This window comes from Dipodomys merriami, unplaced genomic scaffold (genome assembly GCF_024711535.1).
Source record: "Dipodomys merriami isolate MVZ:Mamm:240054 unplaced genomic scaffold, mDipMer1.0.p SCAF_1, whole genome shotgun sequence".
NCBI lineage: Eukaryota > Metazoa > Chordata > Mammalia > Rodentia > Heteromyidae > Dipodomys > Dipodomys merriami.
Window position 1 is genome coordinate 707,820 of NW_027202270.1, and position 15,596 is coordinate 723,415.

Consider the following 15,596-nt stretch of genomic DNA (forward strand, 5'->3'; position numbering starts at 1 on the left):
GAGAGAAGAGGAGATGGCGGGCCGGCCCTTTATTGGGTGCTGAGAGGCACCCGTGTCCTGGGAGGACGGGGGCTCCTGCGGGAGGCACTGTGGGCCCTATTCCAGAAGGTTCCACGTGTGGGGAGAGGCTGCCCCGCCCTGCCCTGCCCGCGGTGCCCGGCGGGACGGGCCTCTCCCAGCCTGTGTCTGCGGGCCTCGCGCCGTCCGTGGGCTCCCCCGGGGCGCGCTGGGGGTCACAGCTTGCGCTGGGGGCAGCGCCGCAGCGCCTCCCGCAGGGCCTTGGCCACGCGGTCCACGTTCTCCTGGGTGGCGTTGCAGCCCATCAGGCCGATCCGCAGCACCTGGTGGGCGCACGTGGTGGCAGGCGTCAGCCTCTGTCCTAGGTCAGAGGGCAGGCGCGGGGTGGGCCGGGGCCGGGGCCGGGGCCGGTCAGCCCAGCCGGTGACCGGAGGGGAAGTGGAGAGCCTGGTGCAGGCAGACTCCTGTACGGTGGGTGGAATCAGGCCTGCGTTTCCAGCCTGGCTGTGGGGAGGGCCGCTCCGGTGGGACCGGTGGCTGTCCGACTGTCCATTCCTGCGGCTGACCAGGCCCTCTGCTGGCCGGCGCAGACCCGGGCAGAGCCGGCTCACCTTCCCCAGAGAGGGCCCGAGGCCGCCGGTGATCTCGATGCTGTAGTGGTCCATCAAGTAGTCGGTGATGTCCCTCCAGCTGTAGCCGGGGGGCACGGCCACCGTGGTGACCGTGTGGAGCCGGATGGCCTGCAGGAAGTGCCAGCTCAGCCTGCGGCCCTGCCCAGGCCTCCCGCCCCGTCCACCCGCCCCGTCCACCCGCCCCGCCCTGGTTTCAGGCTCCAGGGACAGCAGGTGCCATCTTACTGATGGCTGCCCACGGGGCCCCGGAGGGGCCTCCAGCAGACCTCCTCCCTGGGCTCCGGGAGCCTGGCCCCCCGGCCCCCCGCAGCCCCCCTGTGACCCCTGACCCCACCCCTCACCGGGTCCTTCACGAAGAGCTGCAGGCCCAGCTCCTGCAGCTGCGAGTGCAGGTAGGCCGAGGCCAGGCGGTGCTGCCTCCAGCAGGTCTCCAGGCCCTGTGGGGAGGCGGGCGCAGCCTGACCCACGGCCGCTCCACCTGGGTCGGCAGTGGGCCCCAGCCACCTACCACACCGGAGCCCCGGTGTGGGGCCTGGCCGACACTGGGCAGCAGCTGGGAGAGCTAGGGGATGCACACGGACACCTGTGCACAGACATGTGTATACACACACACACACACTGAGGAGCTGGGAGAGCTCAGGGGATGCACACGGACATCTGTGCACAGACATGTGTACACACACACACACACACTGAGGAGCTGGGAGAGCTCAGGGGATGAACACAGACACCTGTGCACAGACACGTGTACACACACACACACACTGAGGAGCTAGGAGAGCTAGGGGATGCACATGGACATCTGTGCACAGACACGTGTATACACACACACACACACACTGAGGAGCTGGGAGAGCTCAGGGGATGCACATGGACATCTGTGCACAGACACGTGTACACACAAACACACACACACACTGAGGAGCTGGGAGAGCTCAGGGGATGAACATGTACATCTGTGCACAGACACATGTACACACAAACACACACACACACTGAGGAGCTTGGAGAGCTCAGGGGATGCACACGGACATCTGTGCACAGACACGTGTACACACAAACACACACACACTGAGGAGCTGGGAGAGCTCAGGGGATGAACATGGACATCTGTGCACAGACATGTGTACACACACACACACACACTGAGGAGCTGGGAGAACTCAGGGGATGCACATGGACATCTGTGCACAGACATGTGTACACACACACACACACACTGAGGAGCTGGGAGAGCTCAGGGGATGCACATGGACATCTGTGCACAGACACGTGTACACACAAACACACACACACTGAGGAGCTGGGAGAGCTCAGGGGATGCACATGGACATCTGTGCACAGACATGTGTACACACACACACACCATCCAGCTTTGTCTAGCCCAGCCCTCACAGACATGTGTTCACGCACACACACACACACACACACACACACACCATCCAGCGTTGTCTAGCCCAGCCCTCACACAGACATGTACACACACACACGCACGCACACTGTCCAGCTTTGTCTAGCCCAGCCCTCACAGACATGTGCACACACACACACACACACACACACACCATCCAGCTTTGTCTAGCCCAGCCCTCACACAGACACATGCACACGCACACACACACACACACACACCCCGTCCAGCGTTGTCTAGCCCAGCCCTCCGTGGAGGCGTGATGCATGGACACCGGGGGGGGGGTGCAGTGGCCCCCTCTCGGGGCCTCGCCATCTCCCTGCCCCCTGTGGATGTCAGGACCTGAAGGAAGGTGGGCAGAGGCTCACCAGATTTGGTGTTGGACGTTCTGCTCAGGATGTCCGGCCCCTTGACCTCCTGTGTCTGGGAAGTGGACTTTCCACTGGACACTACCACCACCATAGCCACCACTTACCCGGCCTGGCTTCAAGCTAGCTTCGCCTGACCTGGGCACTGCCCTGGACGCTGATGCGCCTTTCTGTGCACCCCTCCTCTGGCCCTCAGGGGTGAGGTGTCTGGCTGTCTCTGTCCTCGAATGGAACTGTCCCCAGCAGCAGCACTGGCAAGGGCCCGCAGCAGGGGTGTGGTGGAGGGGGTCACGGCGGAGGGGGCCGGTGTCTGACGGTGGGTGGGAACGCTTTCTAGTGAAAGCTGGCGGGCTGTGTCTACCTCTCGGCCCACGTGAAACCTTCAGACGTGTTTTGAAACATGGAGCCTGCAGGCCTTCACCAATGCCACCGTGGACGTGGACCTCACAGCCCCGAGCTGGGATTTCCACTGGTTCTGGGCGCTCAGCCTGCAGTGCTCTCTCAGGCCCGAGCTGGGATTTCCACTGGTTCTGGGTGCTCAGCCTGCAGTGCTCTCTCAGGCCTCACTGACCGGGCACGGGCGGTGTGCCCGCCCTGCAGCCCGCCCCCACTCGCATGCTTCCTTCCTCAGCGTGGCTCACAGCTCAGGGGAGACAGGGCACAGGGCGGGAAGCACCCGCACCAGGTCTGATCTGTCCGTCTGCCCTGCTCTGCTCTCCCCGCCCAGGGTTTGTCCTTCTGCAAACCAACCAGTCTCCCTGTCCTTGGGGAACCATTTTGTCCCATTAACCAGTACAGTTTGAGGACACAGAAGGGAAAGAGGCCTAGGGGGGGAAGGGGGTACGCTGCCCGCTCCCGCCCCACCCTGCCCTGCCCCTGCCCCATCACTGCCCCGCCCCTGCCCTGCCCCTGCCCCATCCCTGCCTGGCCCCTGCCCTGTCCCTGGCCAGGCCCAGACCTGTCTCTGCCTGGTCCCTACCCCCCCCCGCCCCCCTCCCTCCGCCCCTGCCCCGCCCCTGGCCAGGCCCAGGCCCCACCCCCGCCCCGCCCCTGGCCAGGCCCAGGCCCCGCCTTCACCTGCTCTACCACCAGTGCCAGGCTCTCCCTCAGGCAGAACAAGCCAGTGACGGGCACGGTGTGATGGTACCTGGGAGACAGGAGGGGTCCATGTCTGTGCCGCGTGCGTGGGGTGACAGACCACGCTGTCCCGCCCAGCAGTGCAGTTCTGGCCTCGGCCGGCTCCTCCCCAGGAGCCCTGTCTAGTATCAGGGTCCCACACCCAGGGCAGGGCCGCTCCTCGCTGGGGAGGGAAGGCCCATGCGGGGCCGGCACAGGAGAGCTCAGAGCTGACCCCCAACAGCCCAAGTCCCCGAGCAGCCCGCGCAGACTCTGTGCGCTAGGCTAGGGCCCCTGGGGGACACATGGGGCTTTGTGATGAGTTAGGTTGCCTCACAGATCCCTGATTTACTTTCTCCTGAGCGAGACCTGCAAGGGAAGGTGTAGCAAACCCAGGTGCAAAGGGCCATGGAGGACAGGGCTGTGGCAGGGCGGTGGGGGCTCCTCGCGGGACCTGGGCCTCCAGGTCAGGTGACAGATGGAGCCAGAGATGGCTGTTATAGGAGGAACCCGGGGGTGGGGGCAGAAAGGGGGGACCCTTTGCTGACAGACACCATCTGCTGACAGGCGGTCGTGAGGCTGACGTGGCCCCCACCCCATCCCACCCCCACCCACCTCCCCTGCCTCCCATCCCACCCCCACCCACCTCCCCTGCCTCCCATCCCACCCTCCACCCACCTCCCCTGCCTCCCATCCCACCCCCACCCACCTCCCCTGCCTCCCATCCCACCCCCACCCACCTCCCCTGCCTCCCATCCCACCCTCCACCCACCTCCCCTGCCTCCCATCCCACCCTCCACCCACCTCCCCTGCCTCCCATCCCACCCTCCACCCACCTCCCCTGCCTCCCATCCCCCCTCCCAGCCCCCTCCCCTGCCTCCCATCCCACCCTCCACCCACCTCCCCTGCCTCCCATCCCACCCTCCACCCACCTCCCCTGCCTCCCATCCCACCCTCCACCCACCTCCCCTGCCTCCCATCCCCCCTCCCAGCCCCCTCCCCTGCCTCCCATCCCCCCTCCCAGCCCCCTCCCCTGCCTCCCATCCCACCCTCCACCCACCTCCCCTGCCTCCCATCCCACCCTCCACCCACCTCCCCTGCCTCCCATCCCACCCTCCACCCACCTCCCCTGCCTCCCATCCCACCCTCCACCCACCTCCCCTGCCTCCCATCCCCCCTCCCAGCCCCCTCCCCTGCCTCCCATCCCACCCTCCACCCACCTCCCCTGCCTCCCATCCCACCCTCCACCCACCTCCCCTGCCTCCCATCCCACCCTCCACCCACCTCCCCTGCCTCCCATCCCCCCTCCCAGCCCCCTCCCCTGCCTCCCATCCCCCCTCCCAGCCCCCTCCCCTGCCTCCCATCCCACCCTCCACCCACCTCCCCTGCCTCCCATCCCACCCCCACCCACCTCCCCTGCCTCCCATCCCACCCTCCACCCACCTCCCCTGCCTCCCATCCCACCCTCCACCCACCTCCCCTGCCTCCCATCCCACCCCCACCCACCTCCCCTGCCTCCCATCCCACCCTCCACCCACCTCCCCTGCCTCCCATCCCACCCTCCCAGCCCCCTCCCCTGCCTCCCATCCCCCCTCCCAGCCCCCTCCCCTGCCTCCCATCCCACCCTCCACCCACCTCCCCTGCCTCCCATCCCACCCTCCACCCACCTCCCCTGCCTCCCATCCCACCCCCTCCCAGCCCCCTTCCCTGCCTCCCATCCCACCCTCCACCCACCTCCCCTGCCTCCCATCCCACCCCCTCCCAGCCCCCTCCCCTGCCTCCCATCCCCCCTCCCAGCCCCCTCCCCTGCCTCCCAGCCCCCCTCCCAGCCCCCTCCCCTGCCTCCCATCCCACCCTCCACCCACCTCCCCTGCCTCCCATCCCCCCTCCCAGCCCCCTTCCCTGCCTCCCATCCCCCCCTCTCAGCCCCCTCCTTCTCCCCCCGCTCACATCCTAGGTTTATCATCACAGCCCCACAGGTTGGCCAGACACATGATGTCCATGTAGAAGGAGAAGGGCTTGGTCTTCCGGGTAGAGACCTTGCACCTGGTGAGGGGGGGGGTAGGGAAACGGGGTGAAACCGTCCGAGGGCGCAGCTCAGCCTTCAGGGCTGTCCTGCGTCACAAGCTCAGGCTGGCCCCACGTTTGTGTCCTGGCTCGTCCCACAAGCCACCCCGGTGACCACCATCTACAGTCCAAAGGGTCTGCTGCATTGGTCACATCAACCCACCCGAGGAGACAGAGGGAAACCGAGGCTCGGTCTGGAAGGCCTATCGCCCATCACCCAGCCTCCCTCTGACCCCACCCAGGCTGGTTCAGGGTCGGGACTCGGCCCTGTGGTGACAGTGGCACTGCAGAGTGGAGGGCTCTGTGCCAATTCCAGGAGGTGGAGCAGGGCCAGGGTGGGGCTGACCCAGAGGTCCCACCCGAGCCCTCCGGCCTGGCTGCTCACTTGGCCTTGCTGCTGAAGGAGATGAGGGAGAGTCCTGGGGGGCCATTCAGGACCTTCTGGGAGCCGGAATACAGAACATCAATGCCTGGGACAGAGGGGAGGTGGTCATGGGGTCAGGGAGGTGACCATGGGGTCAGGGGAGGTGCTCATGGGGTCAGGGGAAGTGATCATGGGGGTCAGGGGAGGTGATCATGGGGTCAGGGGAGGTGATCATGGGGTCAGGGGAGGTGATCATGGGGTCAGGGGAGGTGATCATGGGGTCAGGGCAGGTGGTCATGGGGTCAGGGGAGGTGATCATGGGGTCAGGGGAGGTGATCATGGGGTCAGGGGAGGTGATCATGGGGTCAGGGCAGGTGATCATGGGGTCAGGGGAGGTGATCATGGGGTCAGGGGAGGTGATCATGGGGTCAGGGGAGGTGATCATGGGGTCAGGGCAGGTGGTCATGGGGTCAGGGGAGGTGATCATGGGGTCAGGGGAGGTGATCATGGGGTCAGGGGAGGTGATCATGGGGACAGGGCAGGTGATCATGGGGTCAGGGGAGGTGATCATGGGGTCAGGGGAGGTGATCATGGGGTCAGGGGAGGTGATCATGGGGTCAGGGCAGGTGATCATGGGGTCAGGGGAGGTGATCATGGGGTCAGGGGAGGTGATCATGGGGACAGGGCAGGTGATCATGGGGTCAGGGGAGGTGATCATGGGGTCATGGGAGGTGATCATGGAGTCAGGGGAGGTGATCATGGGGTCAGGGGAGGTGATCATGGGGACAGGGGAGGTGATCATGGGGTCAGGGGAGGTGATCATGGGGGACAGGGGAAGTGATCATGGGGTCAGGGGAGGTGATCATGGGGACAGGGCAGGTGATTATGGGGTCAGGGGAGGTGATCATGGAGTCAGGTGAGGTGATCATGGGGTCAGGGGAGGTGATCATGGGATCAGGGGAGGTGATCATGGGATCAGGGGAGGTGATCATGGGGACAGGGGAGGTGATCATGGAGCAGAGGCAGGGCTCAGGTGTAGGGGGGTGGGGGCAGGGCTTGGGTACAGGCCCCCCTACCTTGCTGGTCCATGTAGATGGGGACCCCACCAAGGGATGCCACAGCATCCACAAGGAGCAGGCACTGGTACCTGAGAAGATATGGGCGGCTGAATGCAGCAAGGAAGGGAGAGGGTGTGGCTCCCTCCTCCACAGAGCTGCTCTGTCCAAATGTTGTCAGAGTCTTCCTTCCTGGCTGGGCTCCCCAAGCCTGGACTAGTGTGAGTAGGTGTGGTACTGAGCAGCTGTGACCTGGACTAGTGTGAGCAGGGTGGTACTGAGCAGCTGTGGGCCTGGACTAGTGTGGGCAGATGTGGTACTGAGCAGCTGTGGGCCTGGACTAGTGTGAGCAGGGTGGTACTGAGCAGCTGTGACCTGGACTAGTGTGGGCAGGTGTGGTACTGAGCAGCTGTGGGCCTGGACTAGTGTGGTACTGAGCAGCTGTGGACCTAGATTAGTGTGGTACTGAGCAGCTGTGGACCTGGACTAGTGTGGGCAGGTGTGGTACTGAGCAGGTGTGGATACTGGGCAGGCGTAGGTACTGGGCAGGTATGGGTACTGAGCAGGTGTGGATATTGTGCAGGCGTAGGTACTGAGCAGGTGTGGGTACTGGGCAGGTGTGGATACTAAGCGGGTGTGGGTACTGAGCGGGTGTGGGTACTGGGCAGGTGTGGGTACTGGGCAGGTGTGGTACTGGGCAGGCATGGGTACTGAGCAGGTGTGGGTACTGGGCAGCATGGGTACTGGGCAGGTGTGGGTACTGAGCGGGTGTGGGTACTGGGCAGGTGTGGGTACTGAGGGGGTGTGGGTACTGGGCAGGTGTGGGTACTGAGCGGGTGTGGGTACTGGGCAGGTGTGGGTACTGGGCAGGCGTAGGTACTGTGCAGGTGTGGGTACTGGGCAGGTGTGGGTACTGAGCAGGTGTGGATACTAAGCAGGTGTGGGTACTGAGCGGGTGTGGGTACTGAGCGGGTGTGGGTACTGGGCAGGTGTGGGTACTGAGCAGGTGTGGGTACTAAGCGGGTGTGGGTACTGAGCGGGTGTGGGTACTGAGCAGGTGTGGGTACTGGGCAGGCGTGGGTACTGGGCAGTGTGGGTACTGAGCAGGCATGGGTACTGGGCAGGTGTAGGTACTGGGCAGGCGTGGGTACTGGGCAGGTGTGGGTACTGAGCAGGTGTGGGTACTGAGAAGGCGTGGGTACTGGGCAGCATGGGTAGTGGGCAGGCATGGATAGTGGGCAGTGTGGGTACTGGGCAGTGTGGGTACTGAGCAGACATGGGTACTGGGCAGGTATGAGTACTGGGGCTTCCAAGGTGTCACAATCCCCGTTTCCCCCTGGAGGCCAGTCCGGGAGGTTGGGTGCTGGTGTCCTGGTAGCACAGAGCCAGCAGCCATGGGGCTGGGCCGCCTGGCGGGAAGTAGAGGCAAGGGAGGACGAGGACCCACAGGAACCTGCCCTCCTCTGCCCGCTCCCTCCCGATCCTGGTGCCTGTGGGGAGGGGCCAGAAGTCCGACTGGGCCTGTGGTGGGCCATGGGTGGGTCCCCTCGGCGGGGCTCCGCCATGGCTCCCCTCCCTGGCCACGGAGCTTCTCTCCGGTCCTGTGGTCAGCTGCACTGGCTGTGCTGGGACACAGGGACCGTCACAGGGAGGGTCCCCAGAGCCCCCACCCGGGGCGGGGCTGGAGGAGGGCCCAGAGGGCAGGGCCGCTCCGGAGGCCACTGCAGGCCCTGGGGTGAACACAGCAGGCGGTGCCTGGTCATGGACCCGCGGGTGTGGACCACCTGGTCCTGTCCCCAGGCACGGGGGTGGGGGGTGGGGGGGTGCGGGGGGCCGGCTTCCTCTTCAAGTGGGAGGGGCTGGCTCCAGCTCAGGCCCGGTGACAGAGGCCGGGCGGGTGGGGCCAGGAGGCCGCTGGGCCCCCTGCTCCCTCGTTGGGCAGGAGAGGCCTGTGGGGCTCCACACCGCCCAGGGCGGGACTCACCGCTGGCAGAGCTCTCCGAAGCCGTCCAGGGGCTGCATCACCCCGCTGGATGACTCCCCGTGGGTGAGGAACAGCAGCGCCGGCCTGTGCTGGGCCAGGCCCTGAGGGGCAGACGGCCGGCCATGGGTCCCCTGCCCCGTCCGCCGCCCCAGGCCGGCCCGAGGGTCCAGTGCGAGCGGGAGGCGCTCAGAGCCTGTGGCGGTGCGGGCTGGCCCGGACAGCTGGTGTGCCCCGCCCCCCCGGGAGGGGGCTTTTGCCAAGAAGAAGGATCGGACAGGAAAGTGCTGCCTGGGCCCACGGTCCCCTGCCGGGCACCGGCATGTCCTCCTATGGCCAGTCCTAGATGCTGGAGAGGGCTGTGGGCCCCCACAGCCTCACCCCTGTGGGGTTGTCACCCCCCCCCCCCCCCCGCTCGGGGCATACCTCCTCCACCTCCTGCAGTGTGTAGCAGTCTCCAGGCTCCTTGAGCAACGGATGCACTCTGGCTCCTGGGGAGAGAGTTTTCCCTTTAAAACTGTGCAGACTGGAGGAGGCTGACCAGGGAGAGGAGCCCCCCCCCGCAGCCGGCCAGCGCCCCACCCCAGCATGGCACTTGGGATGGTGGCAGGCAGTCCTCAAAGCCACGGTGGCTGCCAGTCTGGTAGCGGTCCTCCCCAGGGAACCCTGCTGGGTTACCGTGTCCATGCCCGCCACTGGGCGGGTGCATGGCTCTGGGATTTCGAGGAGGGCCAGCCCCTGGGATCCTGTCCTGTCCTGCGGCTCAGCCGCGCCCGGCTCTCCAGACGAGGGGCCCTTCCCACACCCCCTCCCTCTCTCAGAAATAGCTATCCCGAATTCCCGGAGCCCAGGGGGAACAGAGGGCTGCTGTACGCTGCCGCATGGAGCTGGCCCATTGGGGTCCGGGTCCCCTGGAGCCCTGACGCCTGCCGGAGGAGGGGGTGGGGGGGTGGGATGGGGGGCCGAGGGGCACAGTGGGCTGGGGGTGGGGTGCTGGAGGACACAGGGGCACCGCTGGGACGGACAGGCCAGCGTCTATGGAGTGAGGGACACCTATGTCCCAGAAGGCCATGCAGGGCCACGCCGGGCCACACACAGCCCGTCTCCCTTACCGATGCGCTCTCCAATCTCTGCGGCTCGCTGTCCCCAGATGCCGTTCACCCCGACCAGGAAAGAGTCCCCAGGCTCCAGGAGGTTGAACAGGGCGGTCTCCAGGGCGCAGTGTCCGGAGCCGCTGACCGCCAGCGTGAGGGCATTCTTGGTCTGGAACACATACTGGATGCCCTGTTTGATGTCGTCCATGATCTAGGAGGTGGGCACGGGAATCAGAGCTGCTGCCCGGCCCTGCCCCGCCGTGGGCACCCCCAGTGGGGGCCCACCTGCCCGAGAGACTTACCTGGAACATCTCCTTGTGCATGTGGCCGATCACGGGCAGTCGGCCAGCCGCCTGGACCCGAGGCTGCAGGTTAGAGGGGCCCGGCCCCAGCAGAAGCCGGCTGGGGACGTGGAGCGGTCTGCGGAGGGCGTCAGGGGGCCGCACCAGCAGCGGATAGGAGGCCATGCTGCAATCCAGCCTGCTGCGCGGGGCCCAGGGCACACTGGCCTTGGTCAGTGCCCGGAGCATTCCCAGCGGGCCCTGCGCTGGACTCAGAGGCCAGCCTGGTGGATAGGGCCCTGCCCACAGGTCATTTAAACCCCCATCCATGTTTATCCTGCTGCCAGAATGCACGGCCCAGATACCGAGCCTCACCTCGGGGAGCGGAGCCTTTGGACTCCGGTCAAAGATAAACAGCGTGGAGAGGCGTCCACTTGCTCCTCCCAGCCTTGGCCGCAGCCAGTGGCCTGCTGGACTGCGGTGTGAAAGGTGCTTCTGAAAGGGTCTCGGACTGATCGGATATGGTGGTCCAGGGCCCCTCGCGCTTTTTCTGACTAAATATTTCAACTCTGTCCTACCTCTGAGTTGTTACATATCACAGCACACTTTAATTACAGTGGTTTGCCCGGCAGAGGCCTGCACCGTGAACCGGGCACTCACAGCCTGAAAAGGCACCGTCATTACAAAGATGCTGCTTTACACTCATGCCGTCGTCCCTCAAACACCTTCCAGCTTCTTGAGACGCTGCCTCTTCATCTGTCTTCGGGCATTCGCACTGTTCTTTCGGGGCCTTCAGTCATCATTGAACCACACCTTCAGTCCTGTCGGCTTTGTTTCCGCTCTGGGAAACGTGTGATTGGATGAACTCTCTGGCTGTCAGGTCCACATTCCCCGCCCTCGGTGCTGACAGCTTGGTCCCTGCTCTGCCATGCTGGCACGCTGTTTGTTAGCCTGTTTGGTTTATTCACCATCACTGTTGACAATCCTTTGTACTGGTCACGTGGGAACAAATGGTCATGAATGAAACAGAAAGCATGCAGACTCAGGGAGACACAGGACCAGGGAGAGCAGCCTCCAGGACACCCGAGGCCACGTGGACAGGCAGGACTGGGCCAAGGTCTGCCCAGGCGGTGCCCGTCCGTGTGAAGCTGAGGCCCATCGAGTCCTGGACGCCACCAGCCGAGAGCCCGTGGATCACAGACACAGAGGCCGGGGAGACGCCACCCACCGGTATGGGTGGTAAACGGGCTCTGTCATCACAGAGGCCCCGCTCCAGGACCTAAGAACAAGGCTGCCTGTGGAGACACTGAAGAGGCGGCAATCAGGTTAAACAAGATCAGGAGGGCAGGTTCTAACCCGGTGTGGCTGGGGCCCAGCCTTGGACAGCGGGGTGACTACGGGAGGAGGCTGGAGAAGGGGGGCTCTACAACTAAGGAGGGAGGCCCTGGAGAGGCCAGTCTCCATCCTGACCCTGCCATCCTGCCCTGGGTAGAGGAGGGAGGAGAAACCCATGTCCTCTGCCAGCCGGCCCCACCACCAGGCAGTTCAGCCCCCGGCTGCTTGAACAGACGGGCCGTGTGGGGCGTTACTGGGGCACGGGTCTGAGGAGCCCCCCCACCCCGCCCCTGGGGAGGGGACGCAGTCAGGCTCGAACTCCCCAGCTCCCCTCCACCTCTTGGCTGCAGGGCTGCCCCGGTTCACTCGGAGGACCAGAATCTACTCTTCCTCCAGGCAGTGGGCTGGGCGGGCATCGGAGAACCGGACAGTGACGTTAAAGGAGAGTGAATGCTGTGGCTCAAGGTTCTAAGTTCTCGACCATGGCAGCTGGGCCGTCATCCGCAGGCCAGGGTGGACCGAGTGGGAGGCTGTGTGGAGAGAAGTGCCGTCCCGTGACTCTCGGTCAGTGGTTAGACCACCGATGCCCTCCCGCTGTCTGCACCGCCTGGGGACCAGGCCTGGGGGCGGGGGGCACTTCATAAGGATGGAGACAGCAGAACCCAGACCCTGCCCAGGGAAGGACACCATGGGCGGCCCACTCTGCCTGGGCCCCGGAGACCGCCTTTGAGGAGTTTGGAGCCTGGTGGCCGTGACCTCCAGTGAGCAGGCCAGGCCGGGGCAGGCAGGGGGCACACCGGCCTGGGGGCCGCGGGGAGAGTCAGCCTCAGGGGAGCCTGCCAGACCTGCATTTGCAAATGGAAGCTTCCGGAGCAGGGGAAGTGGGGGCTGTGGCCCCGTGGCTGTGGTTGCTCCAGGCCCTGGGCTCTGGGCTGGGGCAGCAGCAGGGCCAGGCTAGGACCCAGGCCTCGGCCTTGGCTGGAAGCAGGGTCCAGGCAGCGGCTTGGAGGAGGACTGAGCCTGTCCCACAGGAATGAATTAGAGGCACCCAGGGGCCCTGGGGCTCAGGGCTCGGATGGAGGTTTGGACAGAGAGCCTGTGGGGCTCAGACCCGCCTAATGACCCAGCCACGCTGCCGTCATTCAATCTTCCAGCCCAGTGCTCTGAGGGTCCTCCACCCCCATCCCTCAGCCTCTATTCCCCTCACCCCTCATCCCCACCCCCATCCCTCATCCCCACCCCCACCCCTCATCCTCCATCCCTCATCCTCCACCCCTCATCCCCATCCCTCATCCTCCACTCCTCATCCTCCACCCCTCATCCCCCATCCCTCATCCTCCACTCCTCATCCCCCACCCCTCATCCTCCACCCCTCATCCCCCACCCCTCATCCCCCACCCCTCATCCCCCACCCCTCATCCCCCACCCCTCATCCCCATCCCTCATCCTCCACCCCTCATCCTCCACCCCTCATCCCCCATCCCACCCCTCATCCCCATCCCTCATCCTCCACCCCTCATCCTCCACCCCTCATCCCCCACCCCTCATCCCCCATCCCTCATCCTCCACTCCTCATCCTCCACCCCTCATCCTCCACCCCTCATCCCCCATCCCTCATCCTCCACCCCTCATCCCCCACCCCTCATCCCCCACCCCTCATCCTCCACCCCTCATCCCCCACCCCTCATCCCCCACCCCTCATCCCCCACCCCTCATCCCCCACCCCTCATCCTCCACCCCTCATCCCCCACCCCTCATCCCCCACCCCTCATCCTCCACCCCTCATCCCCCACCCCTCATCCCCCACCCCTCATCCCCCACCCCTCATCCTCCATCCCTCATCCCCCACCCCTCATCCCCATCCCTCATCCTCCACCCCTCATCCTCCACCCCTCATCCCCCACCCCTCATCCCCCATCCCACCCCTCATCCCCCACCCCTCATCCTCCATCCCTCATCCCCCACCCCTCATCCCCATCCCTCATCCTCCACCCCTCATCCTCCACCCCTCATCCCCCACCCCTCATCCCCCATCCCACCCCTCATCCTCCACCCCTCATCCCCCACCCCTCATCCCCCACCCCTCATCCCCCACCCCTCATCCTCCGCCCCTCATCCTCCACCCCTCATCCTCCATCCCTCATCCCCCACCCCTCATCCTCCACCCCTCATCCCCCACCCCTCATCCCCCACCCCTCATCCTCCACCCCTCATCCCCCACCCCTCATCCCCCACCCCTCATCCCCCACCCCTCATCCCCCACCCCTCATCCCCCACCCCTCATCCCCCACCCCTCATCCTCCGCCCCTCATCCTCCACCCCTCATCCCCCACCCCTCATCCCCCACCCCTCATCCCCCACCCCTCATCCTCCGCCCCTCATCCTCCACCCCTCATCCCCCACCCCTCATCCCCCGCCCCTCTTCCCCCACCCCTCATCCTCCGCCCCACCCCTCATCCCACTATGCAGGGAGGACCATGGTGTAGTCCTGCAAGGGGGACACAGCCCAGTGCTATGGGGAGGACCCCAGGTCACCCTGCTGTTGCGGCTCCCCAGAGCTGGTCCAGGTGAGCCCCAAGTTTACCTCTTCTTTCCTAGCCGTGCTGGGGAGGCTGCTTGGTCTCCAAGCTGGTGGCTTAGACCACGGGTCCCAGGACACGGCTCTGGGCGTTCTTTGAGCTCTTCCCCCTCCTTCCTGCCCGTGTGTCCCGACCCCCCTCCCCTCGGTGCCCCTCCCCCATGGTACCTGGGGAGCGGAGGGGCCGGGCCGGCCTGGGGAAGCCATGTCGGCCTGGCCCCGGAGAGGCTGGGCGTGCGGTGCGGTCTGGTCTGGCCTGGCTGCCCTCACACACGCTTCTCACCAACAAGGGGCAGAGGCGTTGATCCCCAACTCCCTCCTCAAGGCCAGCCCCTCTGCTGCCAAGATCTAAGAAAGGATTCCATTCCAGCCGCATCTGCTGCCAGCCTGGTCTGCAGTGTCCCCTCGACCTGGGCCGCCTCCAGGGCCTCAGATGGAGCTCGAGAGGCTGAGGGGTGGGAGCCTGGTCCCGGAGAGGCTCCCGGGTTACACATGGGGAAACTGAGGCAGGAGAGAAGCCGTCCCCACAGCCCGGCGTGGGGCCCAGTGGGGCCCTGCCTGAGCCGGGACACTGGAGCTGCCTAAGGAGGCGGACGGCAGCCTGCTGTAGATGGTGCTGTGTCCCCAGCTGCCACTCAAGCCCTGCTCAGAGCCCCAGGGCTCGTCCTGACCAGCTTAGGCTCCAACTCGGGCTCCAGAGGCTCTGGGGCACATTGAGCCTCTCTGTGTCTGGGCCCGGGGCACCTCAGCGACTCCTAGGCCCTCTGCTGGGGCCTGTTCCCCATTTGCAGGTGGGAGGCAGGCCCGGCCCCAGCGCTGTCCTGTCAGCCATGACAGAGTAGCGTGTGGCTTCTGATGCACTTATGGTAACACTGATTCTGTCCTTTGTAGAACGGTGGTGCTGTGGTTGTAGTACCCCCCGTGACGGGTTTAATGAGAGTTGCTTAGAAGTATTTTGACAGGTTTCAAGACCCATGTGTCCAGCCCCAGGTTTAGCAAATGTTTGTATTTTCCTAACTTTTGCATGAGGCCTCAATTCCAAAATGTTGCAGAGGATCTGTGTAATCAACACCGTGGAGTCTGCACAGGGAAGGACAAAGGGATCGATGGGACAGACGGAGCGTAAGCAGACCCACGCAGCAAGCAGAGCCTTCGACAGGGAGCGGAGAGCTGCCACAGCCAGCCCGGGCTCACGCAGGGGAGACAGAGGACAACATGGTATCGAGGACAGCTTGTGGACAGAGACTTCTGAGGACCCAAGAAAGCATGGATATAAGAGAAAAATTTGGAAAGTTG

The 15,596-nt window shown here is 65.2% G+C and overlaps 1 protein-coding gene across 2 annotated transcripts; it reads right to left on the minus strand.

Annotated features, from left to right (window-relative positions):
* Positions 1-14: 14 nt before the first annotated feature.
* On the minus strand, positions 15-10,702 carry Agxt (alanine--glyoxylate aminotransferase). Of its 2 annotated transcripts, XM_070002532.1 has the most exons (11): positions 10,409-10,697; positions 10,125-10,317; positions 9,439-9,503; positions 9,016-9,116; positions 7,053-7,123; positions 5,998-6,082; positions 5,496-5,591; positions 3,507-3,576; positions 992-1,087; positions 630-758; positions 15-341 (listed from the first exon to the last, which is right to left on the minus strand). In XM_070002532.1, exons 1-11 carry the CDS (start codon positions 10,634-10,636, stop codon positions 234-236), a joined length of 1,242 nt encoding a protein of 413 aa, XP_069858633.1. In that variant the 5' UTR covers positions 10,637-10,697; the 3' UTR covers positions 15-233. The 2 variants fall into 2 exon arrangements, with proteins under 2 accessions (XP_069858633.1, XP_069858724.1); XM_070002623.1 differs by lacking the exon at positions 5,496-5,591 and having other exon boundaries at positions 10,409-10,702.
* Between the last annotated feature and the right edge of the window lie 4,894 nt (positions 10,703-15,596).

Excerpts from the sequence above, each read along its gene's own strand:
- Agxt (XM_070002532.1), bottom strand. The coding sequence starts at position 10,636 with ATGCTCCGGGCACTGACCAAGGCCAGTGTGCCCTGGGCCCCGCGCAGC. Across the intron at positions 7,124-9,015 it reads TTCGGAGAGCTCTGCCAGCG|GTACCAGTGCCTGCTCCTTG; the intron begins GTGAGTCCCGCC and ends ATATCTTCTCAG. Across the intron at positions 3,577-5,495 it reads TGTGATGATAAACCTAGGAT|GTACCATCACACCGTGCCCG; the intron begins GTGAGCGGGGGG and ends CCTGTCTCCCAG.